At 39.1% G+C, this 25,591-nt stretch overlaps 1 protein-coding gene across 1 annotated transcript; it reads right to left on the minus strand.

Moving 5' to 3' along the window:
* Positions 1-5,160: 5,160 nt before the first annotated feature.
* Positions 5,161-25,591, minus strand: UBA2 (ubiquitin like modifier activating enzyme 2). The gene is made up of 17 exons (XM_061345933.1): positions 25,393-25,591; positions 21,637-21,720; positions 21,318-21,388; positions 20,143-20,207; positions 19,571-19,671; positions 19,286-19,407; positions 18,589-18,656; positions 12,244-12,365; positions 11,367-11,466; positions 10,679-10,839; positions 9,706-9,799; positions 9,500-9,612; positions 8,876-9,031; positions 8,221-8,317; positions 7,486-7,591; positions 6,543-6,679; positions 5,161-5,690 (listed from the first exon to the last, which is right to left on the minus strand). The coding sequence occupies exons 1-17, from the start codon at positions 25,546-25,548 to the stop codon at positions 5,509-5,511; spliced, it is 1,935 nt and encodes a 644-aa protein (XP_061201917.1). The 5' UTR covers positions 25,549-25,591; the 3' UTR covers positions 5,161-5,508.

The following is a 25,591-nucleotide window of genomic DNA, read 5'->3' on the forward strand; positions in this document are numbered from 1 at the left end:
CACAAATTTAACTTCGGACAGGCCTCTGTGAAATTCCAGTCACAACAGGCGCTTTGTGGACCTGCTAGGTTAGACAGACAACATATGTCCAATCACTTACAATTAATACACCATTTATGTATCGTATTTCTTTTATAGTTTCATCTTCTCTTACATATTTCAGACAATAGCACTTCTGGCTAAAGCACTTTATTGGCTCATACTTGGGACTGCAGATGCCCTTAGTCATACTTCCTTGCAGTCACAGGACATAATCCCTGTATATTCAAATACAAAGTTAGCTTAACAGCAGCCACTGCATTTGCATAAATACATAAATCAGCTCCATTAGCAGTGTACCCACTTAGTACTTTTAAGGAGGTCTTAGGTTAATACAGCTGCTTAATTCAGGGATTTAGGACTCTATAAAGAGCTAAAATTTATCTTGACACGTTAAGAAGAAAGCCCTCATTATGATACTGCAAACCATCATCTGGCAAAGAAATCAGATAGCGTTAGTGCGTTTAATAAAAACCAGAAACACTCTGTGAGGGTCAGACTGCTATACACATGCTTCCCTATTCTTTGCTGGTGAAAAGCATCAGATTAACTGTATGCATCTCTTCATAGCTGTTCAAGAAACAAGGCAAGCTACGAGCACTGACCTCCTGACCTGGCAATACAACACACTTCAGCTACGATGAGAAGGATCATTTCAGAAGAAAGAGGACATTGGTTTGTGGACAACCTCAGTTACATTTACATTTCATGGTATTTTCCATATAAAATGGTATTTCAGAGATCACACTTGCTAGCTGAAAACAATGAAGACATTTGCAAGAAGTATAGCGCTGTTTCATGAGCATTGGAACTAATGAACGATGGTCTCCTACAGGTCTGTATTCTACATGCTTTGCATTCTCCTGCTTGTATCTTCCTCTCCAAAACCCCAGTAATGCTGCAGTTCTATCACACCCTTTGTCTCACAGAGCTGTCCCACTGCTACAGACTTACCCTAGACTTCAGCCACTATAAGCAGTACCTCCAGCTTCCTCCCACTGTATTCACCTACATCTCTAGCCTTGTCAGTGTTCTTTTGTCTCTGGAACTCCTCCATAACATCTCTATTTCTCTCCCAGGCCCACCTACACACCACCTTGTCTCTGTCCCCTTTATATCCACAGCTCCCAGAAGCTTCCTAAGGTCCTAGTTTGGTCTCTTAGCCACCCTTTCTTCTCAACACTCTCGGGCTACCTCCAGCTGTCACTGGTTAGATGCAAACTCCCATGTGGACTTGCATAAAGACCGGCACAGTACCACACCTCAGAAGGCTAAGTGCTACTGTAGAAATGGTTCTGTGTGTCTGTCTGTCCTTACCTACAGCCACTTACTGATGGAATTGCAGTAGCTTTGAGATCACTGGTGTAATTGCTTAATGTTTGCAAGTAGCTTCAAATTCTGGAGAGGACCGGTGGAACAATTCCCTGTCTTTTCTTTTGGAAAGCATACTGAAAATTTGTCCGCGTTTCTCATGTGAGTGAAGGAGTATGTGGATGAGAAAGATAAAAATAATGACATGTACCTAAACAGCAGTTTCCCTCTCTTAACATAAACAGGTTTCAAACTATATCAAGGTGTACCTTTATTTACTTCATCCTATTCCTCCTTTAAAGAAGAATCAAGGCCTCCAAAACAAAGCACTAAATTGCCTCCCCCTCCTATTCCATTTTCTTTACATCTTACTTGTAATCCCCCTGCTTAGACACCAGCTCAGAAATAACCTCAGATAAGCAAAACACAGATGACTTGTGTAAGAACTATTGTGTTGCTTTGAGCCTGGTTTCTGTGTTTTAGATGCACAAAAGTGTGGGCTTCTTGTCCTTATAGCTGCGAAGTGAAGAAAGAAAATATATCTACCTGTAGACACAGAAACAGAACACAGGGAGAAAACAAATCTATGTTCCTTAATTCAGTGTTTATTCAGTATTCTAATCCAAATTTTAAATTTTGGGTCAGTAGAGAGATGGCTTGAAACAGGTATCAATGGTATATACTAACTGAACAGAAGCCTATTTTGTCTTCTGGGATTAGCAAGAGGTCTTTGTTGTAAAGGTCAGAACTTGAAATGGCACATCAGCTTGTTTCCCAGCTGTCAAAGCCAACAGGCGAGGAAGGCATGCATCTATCCCTATGATTCAACAGTGAAATAGTGTCATAAAGTAAAATTAAAATGTCAGATAGCTTGCACTACAAACATTAATTATCCACACGTTAAAGTTGCTCTTTAGAGGTGGGCTGTCTGTTATCAGTTGCCCCTTAAGGGTGATCTCTAGATGCTTTCAGAATCAGATGGGTGCACTTCTGCTGTTATGAAATACATATTTATTTCTTTTTACAGTAAGGTTGTGGGAAGTCATTACAAATTTCTTCACCATAAGCCAGAGCAGCTTAATGAATCTCTAGTTAACTGCTGTATATCAGCAGTGGTTGATATTTCTCTCCATGCTCCACTGCATGAAAAGAATATTGAACTAGCATACAAAGATACACTGCTATGTTCAGCTACGCTAAAGTATTTTGTCTTTTTCATACATGCAACTGAAATTCACTGCACAAATAAAAAAATAAAAGCATCAATAATGAATTGTTACTATGAAAAGCAGCCAGAAAAGCTTATCATCTGCTTTACAGAAACGTGTTTCAGTATAAATAACTTGAGAACGCTGTGTGACAGAAGAGCAATGTGTACCACTGCAAATAGGAATTTCTAAACTCATTTAATGATCCCGCCTCAAAAATTGTTAGTGAAGACAGAGCTTACATGAGAATTGCCAAGCTAAGGCGCTAGGAAGAATTTCTCCTCCATTTTAACATTTCAATCTTACGTTTTCCAGCTACACTTCCTTCCATATCGGTATTACTGCTATTAGCCGTTGAAAAAGTTGTCAGTTGAAAAGTGGCTTGCCTTGTGGTATTTTTTTAATTACTTGAAAGCTTAATAAATGCTTCAATTTATAACTCGCTCTCGAGGGCATGAGAAAGTTAAGGTGGAAAATTCTACATTAATACAATGTTGGTGACTAGAAGCCAATTAAGGACACTCATACTCCAGTTCTGAAAAGCAGTTTTTCATTTAGCACAGAAGCAGCTTGCATTTTTCATTCAGCATTGTCAAACTTAAAAACTGATTAGAACAGCTGACACTGTATGAACAGCCTGTCGTATGTTCTATAGGAGCAGCCTGTGAGAAGAAAAGAGATTAAAAATCATTCACTTTAAAGTATTTTGCAGGAAGGATGTAAGAGCATTTTTTGGCCATCTAACTTACTAATCAAACAAAAGCAACCCAATTACATCTCGTAAATACATCAAGATATAATTGCTTGGGTAGTTAAAATTCTAGACTGCCTTTCATGCTGCAAACCAAATGAGGGTGCATCATTAAAATTACTTGATGATTTTATAAAACTTAACCTAACCAGTGTCCTGCAGCAGTACCACTCCATCAAAGATACACTGTCTGATTAATTCTGAACATTTCTACAATCTGGCCTTCTCGACAGTTGTCTACTGACCTGAAAAACTACCAAGTATCTTCTTGGATAGCAGCATCCCGAATACTTTTATAATTCCAGTACTGGCATCTTATGCTGTTAATGCTAGTAATTTAACAAGCCAGTGAGAGTGAATGGGACAGAATAGCCCCCCACCTTCTCACCCCCAAATCTGTTGGTGTTGTGTGTTATTTCGATTCGGGTCATATACCATTCAACTTCCAAGTCATGAACACTCAACTTCAGTAAAACTAATACAATAGTTACCAGAACTACAGATGAAAGCTAAGTTCCTGTGTACCAACCAGTACAAGCAGGGCAGTAAGGCAGGATCAGACTCTCTTAGATACATTACACATGCTATCAGCTTAGATAAAGCTTTGTCATGGCACAATAAGTACATCTTATTAGACAGCTAAGCTATTAAATAACTAATATAACAACCCAGTAACTTCATTTTTAGTAAAACTTTAAACCCAAAATGCCAGCCTTAATTCTGGAAGATGTAACTAGACATATTAAATTCTAAGTGCATCAGCTCTTCATAGCAAGGACCTATAAAAGCTTCTCACCACAGCATTAAAAATCCTTTCTGTAATGCCTCTAATTTACATCTTTGCCTCTTAGTCTTCATTCATGCTGTCCAAGAAGCAACTAACTCAAAAATTAGTTTTTACATTCTGCTTCTATGTAGTTAACATCTTATTCAAAATTCAGTTTGCAAGTTGTAACAGAATAAATCTTGTCCAATCCATTCCTCTGCACTGAAAGGCTAATTCAGCATACCTATATATAAATAGTAGCAGTTTTGGTTCACTAACACAAAGCTGGAAAACAGTTTTAGTGCAGTGACAAGCAAAGGCTGATAAATGTGTTCTGAGGATCAACACTGACAGTTTTGAGAGCTACCAAAATAGTTAGGTGAATGCAGCTGGTTTTAAGATACCGATTCTCAACAGTGCACTTTTGTCCTATGTGCAAAATGTAAAGTACAACAGACTGATGCTTTCTTCTTTCTGAAGGCATGAGGTGGCAAAGCATGTGTGTGGTGGTGCAAATGCTCCAACTGAAGAGGCCAATAACTGATTGTCCAAGAAAAGAACCATTCACAAAAGTTTTATTAAAAAAAATCCCCTTTCACCTCAAACAAGTGAAGCTTAAGTTTTGTACTACTAGGTTATGTTTAGAAAAATGAAAATAATACAGTAATTTTTGAAGGCTATACATTGTAAAATCCTGTAAGTGCAAGCAAATATAGCAAGTATTTCAGATGTCATTTATTTGGTCCATCAGATGTACGGTATAGTAGTAGTATCTGAGTTTACAAAACATCAAATATAAATAACCTGAAACTGTAACAATACACAAAAATTTGCTTCTTACATTGACATACCAGGCAGTACGAGCTGAAAAACTTGAGTAAATTAACAGTTTTACAGTAATGTACATAGTTCCAGCTGAAGTTCAAAACCACTGTTAGAACATGGCACCAATCTCTTTTATTGAATTTTTTTCTTCACTTGTTCAGGGTGTGAAAAATGTTTAGGACTAGGCTAAAACTGTTTTTCTTCAAGAAAAACAAACAAAGATAAGAAAATAAATGTACTCAACATCTGGACATCATTACTAAATAATGGTAGGGTTTTTTTGTCCTATTGAATTATACCTAAACAGTATTTACACATAGTAACATGCTTTTTTCATGACTGTTTAAACAAATAATTATCTGTAAGTATTTATAAACTATGTTTCTACTACATTTAATATATGGAATTCATATAGAAAAACTTCTGAAAGAGTCTATTGAGAAGAGACCTTTATCATTAAGAGAAATTATTTAAGTCAGTGTTTTGGTATTCACTTGGAACAAAGGCCTTAAAATTAGTCTAGTTCTGTGCATCTTTCACATCCCAACATAATATGCTGTTACTGTATTACATTATCTGAATCATTTTGTCAAGGGGCATTTGCATGTTCAGTCTAATGCTATAATTTCATCTTGCTCTTCTGTCTGCTCAGTACGCACTCTCTTTGTACTGACACACTCTTTATCTTCTAGTTTTCTCTTGCGGGTTTTGTTTTCCATATCATCATCAACACTGCCTGAAGTACCTTCATCTTCAGAATCAACAATCAATACATCATCTTGATCTGGAGCTGCAAAATATATGTTTGTAATTCAGGTGGATACTGTTAAGACAGCCTACTCTCAACCCAAATTTCATACATAAAAATGTCCCTAATAAAACAAATACAGCTTGGAGCATTCTTTATTATTCTTCATCATTTAACTCCAAGAGTATTTTGAAAAGTGTAAAACAGAACTAAAAAATATCTAACATATATGTCACAAGTATTCAGATTCATACACTACCCCCGTAGAACACTATGTTTCCAGAACAGGAGCCTTCAGTGCTGAAGCATCTGATACTGATTTAACTTAACCTACTTTGAGTATGTTCATATCCCCTACATTAGGAAGGTGATGGTACTTCTTCCTGAATAGGAAATACTATTTTCTTGCCATGCTTTGCTTGACAGGTGAAAAAGAATTATTTTGGAATCGGATAATAAAGACATCTTTTTAAATTAACAAAATAAAACATGATCAAAGACATCCACAAAGTAATTTTTAATCTGCTAGGAGAAAGTGATAAATCTGGTTGATACTTTTTTGCCAAGCAATAGCATGACCATCAGATAGAATGGGTCTAACTTAATGTAAAACACTGTCCAAAATGATGCATTTGACACCCCACTAAACCCTTGCAAGTTAAATATGATATAATTTCAGGTTGTATGTACTGTAAACCTCTGTAACAATCTTAAATGTGCGTTTTTTAGCAACTGTAAATGTGCATTTTTCTATTTAATATTATATTTATACACTCAGGGAATTTAAATGCCTCATTTCATGCTGGCAAAGTCATAAAATTGAAGACAACCATTTTAATTGGACTGTTCTACTGAAAGACTTTTTAAAATTTCATATTTATTACTGTTACTTACCTGTTGATGTTGAGGGCTGCGCTCCGTCATCACTCCCATTGGTAATGTTCTTGGATGTTGGTTCTGATGGTTTAGGGCCAACCTTTTCAGGGGTATCACCAACAACTTCGAATTCTACATCTTTTTCTAGGTCTTCACTGTAGAAGAATACATATGCTTTTAAACAACTAGGTGAAAATAAAAAAAATCCTGTCTTTTTAACAAAGAATGTATGACATTACAGTGTTAGAGCACCCTGCGACTGTGACAAAACAAGAAAAGCACATTAAAAAAGAGGAAAATCTGTTTAGTCCTTTAGAATTTACGCTTTCGCTGTTCATAAACACTGTTCCACCCAGTGCCATGACTTAAAAGCATTACCTGAGCTTACCTTTCTTCCTCAATGTCACATTCCTCTTCTCACTCAAAGTGCATTGTGTTAAATTACTGTACAAAAATGTATGTTACTTGTCCAGGGTTAAATACACACACACACCAGTTATTTCAAAGTGACTTCTATTTGCATTGCTGTATCTAAACACAGGTAGTCAAACACGGGATTTACTACCTCAGCAGCCTGGGTGGCTTTCTGCCTTTTAAAAGATTGTAACCGCATTTTCCCATTTGCTGGCTGCCTCAAAAGTAAATTTGTTTTCTGCACTGTATTTTTATGCTGTGCAATGACAAATTATTCAAATAAACATTTTCCAATTACTCTTGGAAAAAAAACCCGAACAACCAAGAAAACCAACAGCCTACCCCACCCAAAACAAAAAAAATCCACAAAAAAACCAAACACCCTAAAGTTTATAAATTCATTAAAAAAATAACAATTCCTCTTTTACCTCTTTATTTTCTGTCTACAACTTAATCTTTGAGCTTTATTCATTAATTTAAAATTCTGAGTTGGAAATTCCCTGTGGAACTGTTCTATATACAAAAATAATTATTTCAGAATCCTTACCTATGAAGCACATTGATTAACAGTGTATAGTCCTGAAGGAAATCATCTGCTTGTAGTCGAGTGCCATTTCGAATTCCAAAGTCTGATAACTTCCTGTGGTTATTTGCTACAAAAAAAGTGAAAACCTGCAGTATGTACAGGGTAGTGTATACAGCTATTTACGTAAAGATCCTTTACACCTGAGTGAGTATGATGAAATGACTACTCCAGAACTTCTATACAGAAACATAAGATTAACATTTACTAGCTATATTTAAAGCTAGCTATCACGAGCTAGAACTGCTTATGTTTGACATATTTACCCCTTGTGCATCATGTTCAAGCACTTCACTATTATTACATTTAGAAACATTTTGGCCAGAGTATTTGTATTACAACAGTGCTTTCAAGCACTTTCAAGCACAAAATGACCACAATCTAAGAACAAGAAAATGAAGCAGCCTTGTGAAGAGAGGAAAATGACTGATGCACTTTCATAGCTGAATACCTGCTCTTGAAAGGAATCCTGACACTTCAGGTGAAAAGTACTTTTAATAGGAAAACTGAGCTGGACATGCAAGCTTGTAGATGATACCAGTAGCTATTTTTGAGGCACTTAAATACTTACAATCCAGCTCTCTTCAAATATTAGTCTATAGGATGAACCCCAGAACATCTGCTATACTTCCATTCTATGTATCTTGGTTTCTTCCTAGTTTGTATCTACCCTTACCTAAAAGGCTTCAGTATGCATACCTTCTGTTTCTCCTTCTTCTGAAGAGATAAGAATAGTTCCTTTTCCATCATCTATTTGTACATCTGGTGCTACCATAGCAAATTTTTCTTTCACTATCTGAAAAGATGTAGATGATTATTTAATTAAGATTGGACTTAAAAACACTTACAAAAAAGAACCTTGAATTATGTTGATTTCTTATCCTGGTTCATTTTCAGACATCTGCTGAAAAACTATAATGCCTATACTTTTTTTTTTCCTTTTCTTTTAAATTTCCATGAACAAAAGAATGATATTTTTTGCTGTCTGAAATCTCGAGGTTTAGATATGCTGAAAAAATTTAGAAGACTTCATTAAATGGCAGAAACACATCAACTGTGACCATACAGCTGTAATGTGGCTACTGAACAACCAAAAAACAAATTCATTTTTTTGTTGTTAAATACAAACAGGCTTTTAAACCACCAAAGTCATAAAATACAAACATTCTTTCACAAGCTACAGAAGTACACATGGGTAAGAAGCAGACTGCATTTTTGTTGCTCAGAGAAATGTAAAATGTAAAGCAAATATAAAAGTTGGTGTTCAGTCAAAATATACAGAGCAAAACCTTAACTTTAATAATTTACAGTATTAGAATAATAACAGAAGTTGTAGCTAATACTCAAGACTTACCTTATCCTGGAGTGTTAACACAGTAACTTTGTGTACATTAAGTTTCACGGTCACTTCTGGCTTACTTGCACATACATAACAGTTGGGATTTGGAGGATCCAAAGCACAAGGAACCAATAGCTTCTTTCTGGGATTTGGCTGCTTGTTCAGAAAAATCTTGAGGACAGAAAAGAAGAAAACAAGTTATTCTGTAAGTAACAGCAGTCATAAAACCTGTTTTCCTACAGATTTATTCGTTTAGTCTCACAGGTTGTTCTGTTCCCTAATTCTTCTTGACATGCCCGCTGAACAGGAAAAGGCATGTATTACAGCCAGTCCACAGTAACACCTGTGCTGACTGACCAGCTGCTGCCAAATTAAAATGAAACAACGGTATTTCAAATGATGTCAGTTTGGTTCTCTATCCTATTCAGCAACTGATTTTTATTAACTCAGAGGAATTTAATGTTCCTTAAGGCTTCTACTTCTTTGTTTCATTGTGACTGAAAGTTCCCAGCACATTCAGAATCTACTGAAGCAACAACTGAGAGACAGTAAAACTACAGAATAGTCAAAGCAGATTAACTGTAACTTCTAAACAAGTAATAAATAACAAGAAATTAAAAGTATCTCATTCCTACTTACCGTTCTACACTGATCTATTTTTCCTGATAAAATCTTCAAACCCTCCAGCACTATGAGACCAGCTATTACCGCATTAGTAGTAGCTATAGCTGGGATAATATTTCCTGCCATTGCTGCAAAATAAGCAAGAGTATGCAAGATTTTTAACAGTAAGTAAAAATGAAAAATTATTATTTAAATAAAACAGTGCTGGATTTTATCCTTACACTTGATATCAAATCTGCTCTTCATATTCATACTGAAAACATGCATCCTGAGGTTCGCAGCAGCAGTGACAAAATCCAGCGCAGAAGGATCATCCTTGACAAGAAATTAATACATTAAGTATTTAAAAATCACATTAGTCACTGGAAATAGCCTGCATCATGCATTTCCTAAAACCTTAAAAATAGGAAGTTTAAAAAAAAGTCTGTGCAGTATTCCATTCCAAAGGCAATATACTTCCTCTTTCAGATGCCATGTTTAGTCAGAGCAGTAATACTTGAAATACACATTTAACAACTGTACTTACTATTTCAGTAGCTTATTAGTACCAGTAAAATGCCTTGCATGTTCAAAAAAATACCCAAATCCTAAATCGTACAATGTTTTACGCTCAGTTTCAAAAATGGGTGTTTCAGAAAGAAGTATTTTTACTGTCTGTTGTAATATTATTATTTTGTCCCCCCTGTATTTATGGACTACTTTTTTTTCTTATGCTAAACGACAATGACTACATGAGGATTACACTGTGGTGCTACGAGAGAAAATTCTTTTCTTCTTCCGTGAAACTCGTATCACTCACACCTATCATCAGAGCTAATCAGAAGGTACAACTCAGTAGAACTCTGACTACAACTCACTATTTATGAGCATGTTTTAGAGAAAGCTAAAAAGCAAAAAGTGAAGTTGCATTATTAAAATATTTTCAAAATCAAAATATGACAAGTACTTCTGAATTTGTACTTTCTGAAGTTGGTGAATTATTTTACATCACAGTTAATCCTTACACTCAGCAGGTTACAAAATAACAGTGTTTAAAGTTTGTATTTGTTTACATATGCAAAGCGCTTTCAGTGAGGTGCCAGACATTGTTCTAACTAGTACCAGAGTACTATTTTGGAATGAAACTGAGTATAATTAATATTTGTACTATATATGTAGACTGTAACTGGTTCTTATGTATTTGGGCAGACTAACTTTATCCCATATAAGTTCTGCTCCATCACCCTTCTCAGCCAGGTGAAGTCTCAGGGTTTCAACACTCTTTGAAAATAAGTGTGCATAGCTCTTGACATCGAGAACCTGCTGATCCTTCAAGATTGCAGAAGACTCATTTTGTAGATCAGATGTGTTTTTCTCTTTGGGAAAAGGAAAATAAAATTAAGATCAGGAAGACTTAAAAATCTCACAGAAATTCTCTCAAAGAGCTTAGAATTTTCCAGTTTCAGCAAAATTATGTATTTTCTAAATCAAAGAATATCCCTAAACTATAGCAGCCCAAACATTTTACAACAAATCTGCATTTAAAACTGCAACTACGTTTGTATCAATTGCCCACACATGAACAAATTACAGCAAATGTATATTTTCTGCAAAACTCAGCTTTCAGAGATAAATACATCAGTGCTCCTAGAATAAGCTGATATGTACTTTTGTGAAATGTGAATTTTCTACAGCAAATACCGAGTATCTAAAATAACAACTGCAAAACAGTTTTAGAAAGGAAATGTTTTCTTTATAGAGAAAAATTTTAAATCTTGAGGAACTGCAAAGAATTAAGATGTTTTTCAGTACTCAAGTGTGGCAGTGAGAAAGTTATCACAGAGATGCCTTAATAAACAGCAAGTATGGCTTACAAATGAACAGTGGGAGGAGGGATAATTACCTTGACTTTGTATCTCAGCCCAGTCCAGTGGCACTGGAGGTTTTCTTTTCCTCCACAGCTTATCCATTGTCAGCAGGTACCTAATGTCATCTTTGAAAAGCTAGGAAACATTAAAACAAACAAAAAAACCCAAAACACATTAAAATGAAAGGTAAAAAAAGGGCATACTTTATTTTATCTGCTGTGAAACTGAAAAATCAGCATATTTATGAGATCTTGCTTTTGTCCTTGAAAACATTTTCAACCACATAAATAAAAACAGATTTGAAAAATTTCATATTCCTAATCCTCTAAAACTTATTACATAAAGCAGATATAGCTCTGATTAATCTGAGAAGGAATAAAGTAAAAATCAGGAAACAATAATCCAAACATTTGCCTGCTGAAGCCAACACTACAGCTATTTGTAGCCAATGTGTTTCCAAAGTAAAGTTATTACTACCTATCAACATTACATTCCATACAAATTTCCTCTATCCACTTTCGCAACTATTTGGAAGGAAGACTCTTAAACCAGTTTGTATTTTCTCATGCCGGAGCCTGATTATACATAACAACTGATAGATTTTAGGTCCTCAGACTGTGATTATACCCAGTGAAATTCCTACAAAATTCAGGTTTACCTTTTCATATTAAAAGGAATGTGAATGAAGTGTTTCTGTACAGTACAGACAAGCTGCTGAAGCCATCTGTACAACACAGGTGGAATGTCATAAAACAAAGTGTTGTAAAAGACCAATATTACAGCAAAATTAGTGGAAGTCGTAGCGTAATTGCACAATAAATAGCTAGCATTAAGTGTCCAAACTGGGGTTTGACAACTTTACAGCACCTCGTGCGCTTCAAATAAAGTAATTTATAGGGGTAAAGAAGATACCTTAGTAAAAAGTTTTACTGGATCGTATCCAGTTGATTTAGCCCACTCCTTAGTTGAAACACGTTTAATCTCACCATCTTCATTGGCTGCTCGTGCTCTGGCTTCTGCTTCTGCTGGCTCCCCTATTAATAAATACGAACCAATATTTCAAGTAAAAGCAGGAAAGTTCCCATCCAAACATTTCCCCTGGAGTCAATAACCAAATTTATGCACAGACCATAAAATGGCTTTACTGTGCCCAAAAAGCTGAATTAGACACAGTGCGACTACTCCTGTTTGCTTCTGCAACTGCAACTCACTAATTTAACTTGTTGTCACCTCTTTCCTTTATTGGCAGAAAGAGTGAACAATTGTTCCCTAATACTCTCCACATAATGTGATTTCATGTATGTCCAATGATTCTCCTTTAGTAGTCTCCAGTCTTAGTTCGGTTAGAACTTCAACGCAAAAACACCTATCTTATCTTAGCTCTGGTTATTTCTATTTAAAAATATTACATGCACAGATGCTATTCATTTTGTGTTTCTTTCCCAGTCACATCCAGCAACTGCTATCATAATTCCTAATAAGCAGTAGGTTGATGTTTTCATAAAACTATTAACATCTTGACTAAGAAAAACCAGAGACCATACTTTATGTGTAAACTTTTGCATGTTTCCCCTTTTCCCCAATGCATTATTTGCATCCCTTTATATTTACCTGCATCAGATCTACCTAATGCCACATTGCCCAGTCATTGTGCAGCATTCCACTACTTTTTACAGTCCTAAGTGACTTTGCCTAATCCTGTATGCTGGTCCTCTTTCACGGACACCCCCTTGTCATGGGGAAAGAGCTTGCGTGCCCTTGTGAAGTTGGGAGTTATGCTGGTGGTGGCTTATGCTTCCGGTAGGGTCTCCCATGCCAGTCAGCTCTCAAACGAAGGGTCAGACAAAGTGTGTCCATGGGCAGGATGGGCTCACTAGCCTTCGGGCAACCATCCTAGGAGAAGGACAACTCCAACTTCAAACCTGGGCAGATGGAGCTCGTGTAGCCCTGTAAGGCCATCCATCTAAGAGAAGGATACTCTAATTAAACCTACGACCTGAGGACTTTGCTGTCACCGTCCAAGCTCGCTAGGCCCTGGCAGATAAACCTCAGGTGTAAAGGGTGAGGCCAGTTCTGCGCACGCTGTGCCTCACCTAAAATAAATCCACTGCGCAGGCCCGAAGGGTTTACCCACACTTGCAAAGCCCTGTAGCGACAGGCGAGGGACGAAACGGCAGGTGATAAGGTGCACTGGAAGTCGCAGACCCAACCCTGCATGCAGGCGGTTCAGGACATTGGTCGCTCAAGTCTGACCCAGGAGATGACAGTCTTGTTCGGCAGCATCCTGAATGACCAAGCAGCCTTTTTCAAGGACAGCACTGCTTGCTCCATATGGAGAGAGGCCTAGAAAAGGTGGCCTAACCAAAGCTCATCTCCCCCTCCACCTGGTTGGCTAGCCGCAGCCAACGGGCATCTTCTATTGCGGTCAATTAAAAACAAAGAGACAAAGGCATACACCTGCCTCCAAAGGTGTGTCCAGATTGACACTCGCATGTTGGAACATCAGAACCATGCTTGATACAGTGAACAGTGGGCGTCCTGAGCGCCGTTCTGTGCTAATTGCCCATGAATTGTCACGTCTTAACATCGATATCGCTGCACTCAGTGAAGTTCGCCTTCATGAGGAAGGTAGCCTCAAAGAACATGGTGCTGGCTATACACTCTACTGGTCAGGCAAACCCAAAACTGAAAGTCATCTTTCTGGAGTCGGCTTCATGATTAAAAACTCCATAGCCTCCAAACTTGAAAATCTGCCAATAGGTCATTCCGACCGTATTATCTCCTTACGTCTTCTGCTACACAATAAGCAACACGTTGTTCTTTTCAGCATATATGCTCCAACTCTGCAAGCTGACCCTGCAGAAAAATTCTACTCCGACCTGCGTCACCTCACTCAGAAAGTTCCTATAGAAGGTAAGATCATAATCCTTGGTGACTTCAACGCCCGAGTAGGAAAGAACTTTGAAGCCTGGAAAGGAGTACTAGGCAAGCACGGTGTTGGCAGCTGCAATGATAACGGTCATCTGTTACTAGAGTTCTGTGCAGAGCAACAGCTTACCATCACCAACACTATCTTCCAGCAGAAAGACAGCTGGAAGACAACCTGGATGCATCCTCAATCTAAACATTGACACCTTATTGATTATGTTTTAGTGCGCCAGAGAAATATTTGTGATGTCTGCCAGACCAGAGTGATGCCTAGTGCAGAATGCCAAACAGACCACCGCCTTGTGCGTTGCAAACTTAATTTCCACTTCAAGCCCAAACCTAAGAGGGGCGGCATTCCGAGGAGGAGGCTCAATGTTGATAATCTTCAAATAGCTGCAGTGAGGGACAGCTTTCAGGCTAACCTTCAAACTAGGCTTGAAGACCAACTTATAGATTCTTCTCCTGAAGCGCTTTGGCAACATATCAAAAACAGCATCCTGCAGTCCTCCGTAGAATCCACTGGGTTCTCCTCAAAGAAAAACAAAGACTGGTTTGACGATAGCAACCAGGAGGTCCAGGAATTGCTGACAAAAAAGAGATCTGCTCATCAAGCACACCTCGCTCAGCCACTCTGCCATGTAAGAAAAGCAGCCTTTCGTCTTGCATGTAGCAAACTCCAACAGAAACTTAGAGACATCCAGAACAAGTGGTGGCTCAACCTAGCAGAAAAGACTCAACTATGTGCAGATTTGGGTGACCACAGAGGATTCTATGAGGCTCTGAAGGCAGTGTATGGACCCACATTCCAGGTTCAAAGCCCCTTACTTGGTGCAGATGGCCAAACGCTTCTTACAGATAAGATCTCCATCCTGAATCGTTGGTCTGAACATTTTCAAACCCTCTTTAGTGCAAATCGTGTAGTCCAAGGCGAAGGAATCCAGCACATTCTGCAACATCCGGTGAAAAACGAATTGGATTTAGCCCCTACCATGGGACAGACTCTTAAGGCCATACAGCAGGTGAAAACTGGCAAGGCAGCTGGGGTTGACAGAGTCCCACCTGCAATATGGAAGAACGGAGGCCAAGCACTCCACGCTAAATTTCATGAGCTAGTTGTGTGCTGTTGGGAACAAGGCAAAATACCGTCAGACTTTCGTGACGCAATCATCGTCACTCTGTATAAGAAAAAAGGTGCCAAGTCAGACTGCTCAAGCTACCGTGGTATAACTCTGCTCTCCATTGCTGGTAAAATTCTTGCAAGAATACTATTGAACAGACTAGTACCTGCTATCGCAGAAGAACTTCTACCTGAAAGTCAGTGTGGCTTCAGAGCTAATAGAAGTACCACAGACATGGTATTTGTTCTCAGACAACTGCAAGAAAAGTGTAGAGAACAGAATAAGGGGTTATACGTAACTTTCGTTGACCTCACCAAAGCTTTTGACACTGTGAGCAGGAAAGGCTTGTGGCTGATCTTAGAACGATTAGGTTGTCCCCCCAAGTTCCTCAAAATGATTATTCTGTTACATGAGGATCAGCAAGGCCAAGTCAGGTATGGTGATGCACTCTCTGAGCCTTTCCCAATAACCAATGGTGTGAAACAAGGTTGCGTTCTCGCACCGACCTTATTCACAGTCTTCTTCAGCATGATGCTCCAAAGGGCTACAGCAGACCTCGATGAACAAGACGGCATTTATATTCGATATCGTACCGATGGTAGCGTATTCAATCTAAGGCGACTGAAGGCCCACACTAAGACCCTAAACCATCTTGTCCCTGAACTGCTCTTTGCTGATGATGCTGCCCTTGTTGCCCACACAGACGCAGCTCTGCAGCGTTTAACATCTTGCTTTGTGAAGGTGGCTGAGGTTTTTGGGCTGGAAGTCAGCTTGAAGAAGACAGTAGTCCTCTACCAACCTGCACCGCAAGAAGATTATCGCCATCCCCATATTACCATCGGCGAGTCAGAGCTTAAGACAGTTCAGCAGTTCAGCTATCTGGGAAGCATCATTTCCTCGGATGCCACGATCGACAAAGAGATAGACAACAGAACAGCAAAGGCATATAGAGCCTTTGGAAAACTCCATAAAAGAGTCTGGTGTAATAAACACCTGAAGAAAAGTACAAAGATCAGTGTCTACAGAGCCATTGTATTGTCTACTCTTTTATATGGGTCTGAATCATGGGTCATCTACCGTCATCACCTGCGACTCCTGGAACACTTTCATCAGCGCTGCCTCTGTACAATTCTAAACATCCATTGGACTGACTATGTGTCTAATGTCACTGTCCTCAAACAGGCAGGGGTCACCAGCATCGAGGCCATATTGCTGAAATTGCAGCTGCGCTGGGCAGGGCACGTCTCTAGAATGAAGGATCACTGCCTCCCCAAGATCGTGTTTTATGGTGAACTTGCCACTGGTAGACGCAAGAGAGGTGCCCCAAAGAAGAGATATAAGGACTCCTTGAAACAATACCTTAGCCTTGGCCATACTGACTACCATCAGTGGTCCACCTCGGCCTCCAATCGGGAGACTTGGAGGCACACCATACATAATGCCGCTGACTCCTTTGAGAGTTCACGAACAACTAGTCTCAAGGAGAAAAGACAACACAGGAAGAATCATGCCCCACCTGTTCCACCCAAGGAGACCTTCTGCTGCGCTTTTTGTAGCCGGATTTGCCTATCCCACATTGGCCTTCTTAGTCATCAGCGCGCTTGTAGTAAGCGTGGGTAAAAGCCCTTCCCAAATCTTCGTTCGCGAAGTCAAGCCATGATGATGATGGTACGCTGGTCCCATCCCCAGTCTGAGCCTCTCCTCTAATCACCACCTATCTCTGAAGCTTAGCCACTTCAGGATCTCCATCCTTTTTTCTCCCCGTGGCTGCTGAGCTCCTTCAGATACCTCACAAAAGCTTCTGAGTGCCCCCTGCAGATTCAGAAGAGTGTAGACCAGATAGGTTTGTCCACAGGCTTCCCAATTCCTTTAAAGGACCTGCAGAGCCATGCGAGGCATGAATTCCCTTTGCAAAGGTTGCACTGGCTCTCCCCCTGATACACCACATAGGTCCACTGATTCTAAACAGCACTATTGCTACGGACAGTTTGCCTACTACAGCTCAGCTACAGGCTGAGGACCTCCTATAATTGCCCTGACATCTTTGTTTAAATAAGTGGCATTGTGTTTGCTGCCTTCCAAGTATTCCAGAAGCCACTGTTTTGAGTAACTTTATATACTACTGTTTTAAAGGCTCAGCTATTTCATTCTACACATTCTGTAAGAACAATCTGTCGGGTAATCACTACCTGATGTTCAGAGAATCCTCTAAGCTTCCTCTCCCAAGTCCGTTCATCTATCAAAGGATCCAAAAGAAGAAACAATTATGCTTATGCACTGCACAGTAACTACAGTTACTGCCCCTATAGAAGAATACTGAATAGCTATAAAAATGTCACTCAAAATGGGCATATTTCCTACACAGATTAACACGGAAGTGTTTCAGTCTAGAAGAGTTCACATACAATCCTGGTATTTCCTTGCAACCCCTCAGCTAGGAATGGAAAGTATAGAGTGACTACAAATACCACTCAGTTCTCAGTTCAAAAGGCAAGCTAAGTAAACATTACTTAGCAACAACTAAAACCATTGGTGTGATCAGCATTGTTTGAAGGCTGAATGTCAAAAACACAGCCCTGCACCAGCTACTAAGAAGGTGAAAATGACTGCTATTGCTGAACCCAGGGCAAGAGGGAATAGGAGTCTCCCCACAGATACATGCCCATTCATCTAAATCATATCTTAACACTGTTAACTGGAGCTTTATGATTAGCGTATTGATTATGGTCCTCACAGCTGTTCTACACACACTACCTGAGAAAATTTGGTGAATGCCAGTGACCCATCTTATACTGTATAGAAAAGCCTTCCTCACAGCTGAAGTAATCATTTAATGATATTTTAGGCTGCCCACAAGGGCCACACTTCTGACAGGTGAAACTATTATGCTGTTGTTACTTTGCAATGGTTTTTGGTTTTTGCATATTCTCCATGCAAAAACCTCTGGTATGCACTGTGGATCAAGTTAACTAAAAGCATGGAAATTGTTCCAAATATAAGCGACAGTAGGAGGGAACCAAATTACGCACCATGTACATGAAGATCTGTTAGGGAAACTAGTGTCAACACATCCCAAACTCTTACTGCTCAAGGGCGCAGTAAATGGAATCATCTTAAAAGAAAATGTAGCTGAACTCTCTGACCTTATGAGATGTACAGGAACAAGAACTGTTTAATAACAGGGTAAACTACTGGCTTATTTCACACTTACAGGCAGCTTCAGGATCAGCTCTGTCAGGAGAGACTTCTTGATCAGCATCTTCTTCTCCAAACAACTGGCTATATAATAATTAAGAACAATTAACACCACACTAGAATTTTATCATATCTTGTAAAAGACTGAAACATTTGCTGAGAGATATATATTATCCACTTTAGAATTCTTGCTATCAGAGAACCATTTCACACACTGCTTTTTAAATTTCTGGGATTCATCACACATGGTCTTAACACTGGCAACACAAAATGTCCAATACAAAAACTAAGTTCTGTATTACTCACTCAACAGTTTACCTTATATTGCAGTACAGAATGCATTGCCTGTAACCCTCCAAGATCCTAGCAAACTTTACATCTGTTAATACATGCATTAAACTGAAAAATGTGTTAACTTCTCACACAGGTAAAAAACGAAGTCAACAGCACTATGCCAAACTGCCATATTTTCTGTGATATTAAAGCAAGGTCTAAGTACTAGCTGACCTTTCATCTTTATATCCAAATTAAAAAAGCCCCAAACTGCACCCTAAAACCCAGGCCAAAGAACTGGAGGTTTTCCCTATAATCCATATTCATTTGAACATAAAACAAACCAAAAAGAGCATGTTCACTTTCTTTCTCTGTCTGTAGGTTCAGCAACCAGAAGAGTGAAGCACAGTACCCGTTTTCCTTTTAAATAAATCACTTACTTGAACAAATACTTAGCCCACACAATGCAGTGGATAGGTTCTGATGGTGTATTTCGGATTGTGCAGCCTGGAAAAGTCTTCTGAGTTGGTTTGGGATGACATTCATAACATTCTGTCACTCCCTGGTGAAAAGCAGAATATTTATGTGTCACACTGTGAAGGCTACTGACAGCATATGCTATTACCAGCTGAACTGTAACTATCTCAAAACACCCAATGCCCTGCTGTTTAAAATAGCCAATGATTTAAACTTAAAGCAACAAGAGTAATAATACACAAACTAACCTTTTTAATAACTGTTACTTGTCCAAGGTAGCCTGCTGTTCCACTCTCTATAAGAGGAACATCAGCAGCCAGACACATCCTGTTCACATGGTTACGGGCAGCTGCAAACCAAGAGATTTTAAAGAAAAACAGAAAAAAAAGTTTTACTTCTCCAAATTCAAACCAGCCTCCTATGCAAACATTTATCCTTAAGTGCCTTTTTCATCATAAAGCACTACTATGCCTTTTTGACAGTTATTTTTCAATTAACAGAAAATACATCAACAGTATTAAATATAGCAAACTCAACTGAATAATGTTACACATGTATACACGATAATCATCAGTTCCTATAAAGCAGCAGCACAGCAGTTAACGTTTACCTTCTAAACACCTGTAAAAGCACTAACTACCCTTTCAAGTTTATAGTAAAGCACACAAGTATTAGTGAAACTACAGAGAGGTTAAGAGGATACTTATTATTTAACTGACATTGCAGGAATACTAAAACACATTAAAGTTCTGTTTGTATGATTATTCATATGAACAACAGTTATTTTCATCTCCAATAAAAATCATAGTGAAAGCTTCACCTCTGTTATCCAGAGCATTCATAACCAATGTAAACTGGCGGAAGAACTCTACGTTATAGTCAGGGCTACAGAAAAGAAAAACAATACTCAGAATGGTATATCAAAGTTGTTGATTATTATGACACAACAGAAACTATACACATGCAAAGGGCGGACTGATGTGATAAATTACACATATTATGAGTTTACTGCTAGCCTTTAACTGCCTGATTTGCCTTCTGCCCATTTTAAAACTGGATGAAATAATGGATTTTATGCTGTTGGAAGGAAGCTATTGCAATTAGTGCTAATTTGACCAATGAGAGAGACAGTCAATGAAGAAATGATTATACTGTTCTTACAGTAACATGAGGAAATCGGCTGAGCTGTGGTAACTGACCTTAAAAACCACCAGCTGAGGCTAAAATGCGCACACTGCAATTACCATTTCCTCAGACTGTTGATAAGTCATTACACTGTGATAGCTCAATTGGTTTTGATTGTACCTCCATACTTTTAGGATCCAAGACACAGGATTTTAAAATCCTGATGCCTTAGTACCTTTACATTTAGTTTTTTTTATTTAAAGAACGTGATGAGAGAATAAAAAGGAAACAGGATTAACAGTTTTACAGTTTCAGAAGGATGCAGTGAGTGAGTATTTCAGTGGCTACTAATATCAGAGTTCAAACTTTAACATGCCACAGTATCAATTTTTAAGAAACCAAACAAATACAAATTAAAACATAGGAAACAGAAATGAAAATCTACATAATCCTGTACTCTACTCCCTGGTTATGGATCATAAAGATTAAATTTTAACAGTTTTGGGCATATATAATACTCAGTTACCTAAAACAAAGGACTTCTTTTTTTTCATTGCAGACTCAACATTCACATTTATTTTAACCTAATAATGGCTCAAAACACCAGGGCAGACTTACAGTGTAGAAATTTATATACTAAATGTTGCTCATAAAATGAGAATTAGATATAAGCAAATGACTACAGCATAGTACCAAAACTACTCAAAACTCATTCAAAATCCACACTCCCACTCAGGTTTGTGGTAGTCACAGCTTTTTCTTCTTACTGTGGTAGCTGTGTAAAGTATCTTAACTCACCCTATCATAGCACTTAAATAGCACAGTACTTATAAACTAAAACATGCAATTAGAGCATAAAACCAAACCTACTTCATTATGCTATCATGGTAAGCTATAATATTAGCCTCTGGATAAAACTGTAACACGCTTTCCTTGGCAACCTAGAAATAAACACAAACAAAAAACCACTTATTATTTCTTCCCTCCTTCAGAAGATACACTTAATACCAGTTGAGTATCAAGTTGACTACCTTAAGAGATTTAAATACTTTTATAATGAAATGCTGTGGATAGTCAAGACCAACCAACCAACACCTCCCTTTCACAATCGAAACAAAATCGTGACATGTTTCTAACACTCAGTATTATTTTGTGGACAGTAAAACATGATCTCTGACTTTTTCCTTACCTGTGATTTTGATCTTCCAACATGTTTCTTTTGAAACAAAAACTGCCTGTTGAGATTGCTGACATCAATAGTATCCAAATCAATCTATAAAGTCACAAAAGACAGCCATTTCACTTTTACAGAAACAAAAGGAACATAATCATTAACAGAATTTGAAGCAAACAAGACTGACCAAAATGCATAAACTTTACAAACTCCATTTCAGACCTGCATTCAGGGGTTACATCTGCACTATAACAACTGTGGAGGCACGAGTGATCACCTAATCATCTTCATGAATCCAGTCATTTTAAATAATTACTAACAATGGAGCCATATGTCAAAAATTAAGGGTTACACACAGTGAACTTTCTGAATAATGAATCCTTACTAAAACCACACGTGAATTTTGAGATAGGTACGCACAGTAGTTAGGACAATCAGCTACTGACCTTCTGCTGTTTACTGCAGGATAAAGATGTTAGTGAGAATTCATAAGGAGCAGTACACAGACTCAAAAGGGACAATACAGACATCAGCCTAGCTAAGTCCAGTAAGACTCAACCTGGGACTAACCACCCTGACCACTGGCTCTGTTCCACGCTCCCCCAAGGTCAAAGAAAGGCTATTCAGCAAATTAGTACTTCTACTTTACATTTGAACATGGCTTTGAGCAACTGAATCCGTTCACTGAGGGCTGCACTGTGTTCTAATACATACACACTGCAGAGCAAAAAGGCTTTACCAGTTGTCACCAGGACTAACTGCTTAAGTGTATATTAAAAAATTATGAAGTCTATTCACAAAAAAAAAAAAACCAAACACCAAAATCCAATCATGCAATCAAGATGTGTAAGAACATGTACCACAGAACATGTACCACAGAACACCTGTGAAGTGCAACCTCAAAGGATGCCATGACTGTAGTCCCCCTAACGGCCATGATTCTATTTATTAATACATGCACATAAGCACCATAATTACAAATGTGTTTACCTTCCACCAAGAGAATTAAGATTTAATTAGAAATTTGAGATTTATTCCTACCTTTGATGCCACTGTTGCTTTAATTAAACAGTTGCTCTGATCCACCATCCTTTAAGAAGTCCTCTCCTGTCCCTAACATTTTTAACTAGGATGGGAGACAATTTTTTTGGAGCCTCAGAGATATTTCTCCCCAATTCCCATACACAATGTTGACATAATCAACACAGTAATGCTTCCAGCTATATGGAGAGTACTATCAGACCGAGCGTGCAGCATGGAGTTGAAACATGATCTACTGAGGGTGTTCTCATACACTTCTAATTTTATTAACCAAACTTAAATAATGAAAAATTATGCCATCCCTTTGGCACGCGAGAATCATGCTCCAAATTAAACTGCCTGTTTTCTGAAGAGAATATTTTTTAAATCTAAGTTTTAATATACTAAGAACTGTAATAGTAAATAACTTTATTTAAACACTAAATATGTGCTTATAGAGCAAACAGAAAATACACAATGCTTTAGGAAAGTATTATAAAGTATTATAAAGACTCTTAATTTTTATAGGATCCTAATAACTACCCATGGTCTTGCATCCTTAAATGAAAATGGTATTTGTGTTGAAACACATTTCTACCTCCTTTCTTTTCACTGAGACACGCTCAAGAAGCTTGCTTAGTCCAAAGCCAGAAAGCCCAAGAACCTCAAGTGAGAATGATCAAGTGCATCATTGCTAAAACTTCCACTACCGAGAAAGCATTCAGGCGCTTAACTGGAGATGATAACAAATGATGTAAACCACACCTGAGAACAGTACTACCAAGACCAACAGAAGCAAAAGCAGTTTTTCTCCAAAGAGAGTACCCGAAACCTTTAGGCCTCAAGAGAAGCGTCAGTCTAGCTCAGAATAATCAGAATATAACAGTTCTCTTATTAAAACAGCTTTTACATTATTCCAATTTTTGTAAGTCAGAAGGAAAGGACCAGAGCTTCCTAAGAATATATACATTCATGTTCAGACCTGGATTTTGAGTAATTTGATTTTGTTCTTCATGAGGGCAAAGGTACTGCCTTCCAGAAAGTATACTTAATGCAATCACATATTTGCAAGTTGTCAGGTATTCAAAACTAGATTTTTTAAAATAGCATTAATTTTTTTTTTAATTCACAACTTATAAAATACAAAGCTTTTTCAGATGTCCATGTTTGTTACACTGTTACCCTCAACAATACCATAAATGTTGATAAAAGCAATTTATTCTCCCAATAGCACATTTCATCTCTGCGTACCAATTCTCTTTTTGCTCTCACCTCATCTTCTGCCCACCCACTCCATACATTATTAAAACATTACTGTCTTGCATAGAACATTGCCAATGATATTTTTAAATTAAGATGGCTCTGATCCAAAATGTACCTAAGTTAATGCAGTCCAACTTGCCTTGAAAAACACCACAAAAAAATCAAACTATAGTAAGTGAAAAAAATAAGTGTACTGCAATGAGATTTATCCCTAATGACTAAATGGAAAATCAGTGGATATTACACTCCTTCTATTAGAACGGACTGCAGGAGTACACAAATGACACAGCAAGGTAGGAAAAAGTAAAGAGGGGAAAAAGACCAGTCCAGAAAACACAGGATTCCACTTTTTTGCACACGTTTATTTCACCAGTACAATACTAAAATCAGATGGGCTGTCTGCACAGACTGAAATCAAAGGGACAACCTGGAGTTACACTTAAGCATAACCTGCAAATTTTAAAATACTGCAGTAGAAAGGCCTTAGTTTTCTGAACAAGGCAAATCAGTAGCTGGACACTTCTACGAGCAGATACAGTTTCAGACAAAAGCTATCTCTGCGTGCTTTGCTCAGAAAGTCTGACTGTAAAAACTTCTGACAACTTGTCATGCAAAACTCTCAGATGTGACTCCTGGCCAGGCACAAACATGAACAAATGTATTCTAGGAAACAGCCCTGTGCTCCACCTGGCTTTGTACTCCCATGAGTTCTTAAAACCATATACTTTTCATAAAACAAGACATTACTAATAAAGGTCTGGAAGCTGGGTAATCAGGCTTTTGCTAACACTATTTCTCTCCAACCCCCTCTTCTCTACCACCTCGCAATTCTGCCCTTCTATACACACTTAGAGATTAGTACCAGGAAGCAAAACTGAAAGCACAGACCGCGGGAAGCTGTCGTGGCCAGTCTCCTAAAACTGACAGCTTTACAGCTCGGTATCTGAAAATACAGTTCACCTCCCACGAAATTAGTTTCCCATCACTGGGCCATTACAACATCAGTGAAGGCGGCTTTAGGATCTCTGAAGATCACTCGTGCGGCAGCTAACATGGCACACTGCTGTCTCCTGGGACATTTCATCTACGGGCTCCCAGAGAGGCGCAACCGCTCCTCCGCAGAGCGACAGCGGGACCTAGGACGGCGGACGGGCCGTCGTGGGGGAAGCAGTGCTCGCTCTGCCGGGCAGCCCAGGCACAGCTCGGGCCGACCGCTCTGAGGCGGGGACGCGGATGGCGCCCGCAGGCCGCGGCCCCTTTGTGGCGGGGCCTGTCCTCGCCTCGACCGGCCGCTTTGGCGGGCCAGGAGCAGTTTGAAAACACGCAGACAATGCGGCTGCCGGGAGCGGCCGCGCAGACACAGCGCCCCCCCACTCCCCCAGGTCCGCCCCACTCCCCGAACCGCCGGCGCCCCGGCCTCGCCGCCGGCACCTCACCCGCCCGGCCCCCGACCCCGGCCCCGGCCCCGGCCCCGGCCCCGCTCCGCACCACGTCGATATTGCTGAAGCCGGTGAGCACCAGGTCCTTGAGGAGCTCGCAGCCGATGCCGCCGGCTCCCACCACCAGGAGCCGCGCCTGGGCTACGGCCTCCGCCAGCTCGCTGCGCAAGGGGCCCGACACCGACACTGACACCGGCACCGACATGACTGCGGGCGAACAACAGCGGCGGGCAACGGGAAAATGCGCG

The sequence above is a fragment of the Neopsephotus bourkii genome, unplaced genomic scaffold (genome assembly GCF_033783945.1).
Source record: "Neopsephotus bourkii isolate Nb327-2 ecotype Australia unplaced genomic scaffold, CSIRO-AGI_Nbou_v1 NB_245, whole genome shotgun sequence".
Classification (NCBI taxonomy): domain Eukaryota; kingdom Metazoa; phylum Chordata; class Aves; order Psittaciformes; family Psittacidae; genus Neopsephotus; species Neopsephotus bourkii.

Bases quoted from the DNA above. Each gene is read 5' to 3' on its own strand.
- UBA2 (XM_061345933.1), bottom strand. From the start codon at position 25,548: ATGTCGGTGCCGGTGTCAGTGTCGGTGTCGGGCCCCTTGCGCAGCGAG. The intron at 11,467-12,243 runs GTATCTTCTTTA...AATGTTTCCTAG, and splicing joins CAGTAAAACTTTTTACTAAG to CTTTTCAAAGATGACATTAG. The intron at 5,691-6,542 runs GTAAGTAACAGT...TATATTTTGCAG, and splicing joins GCAGCCCTCAACATCAACAG to CTCCAGATCAAGATGATGTA.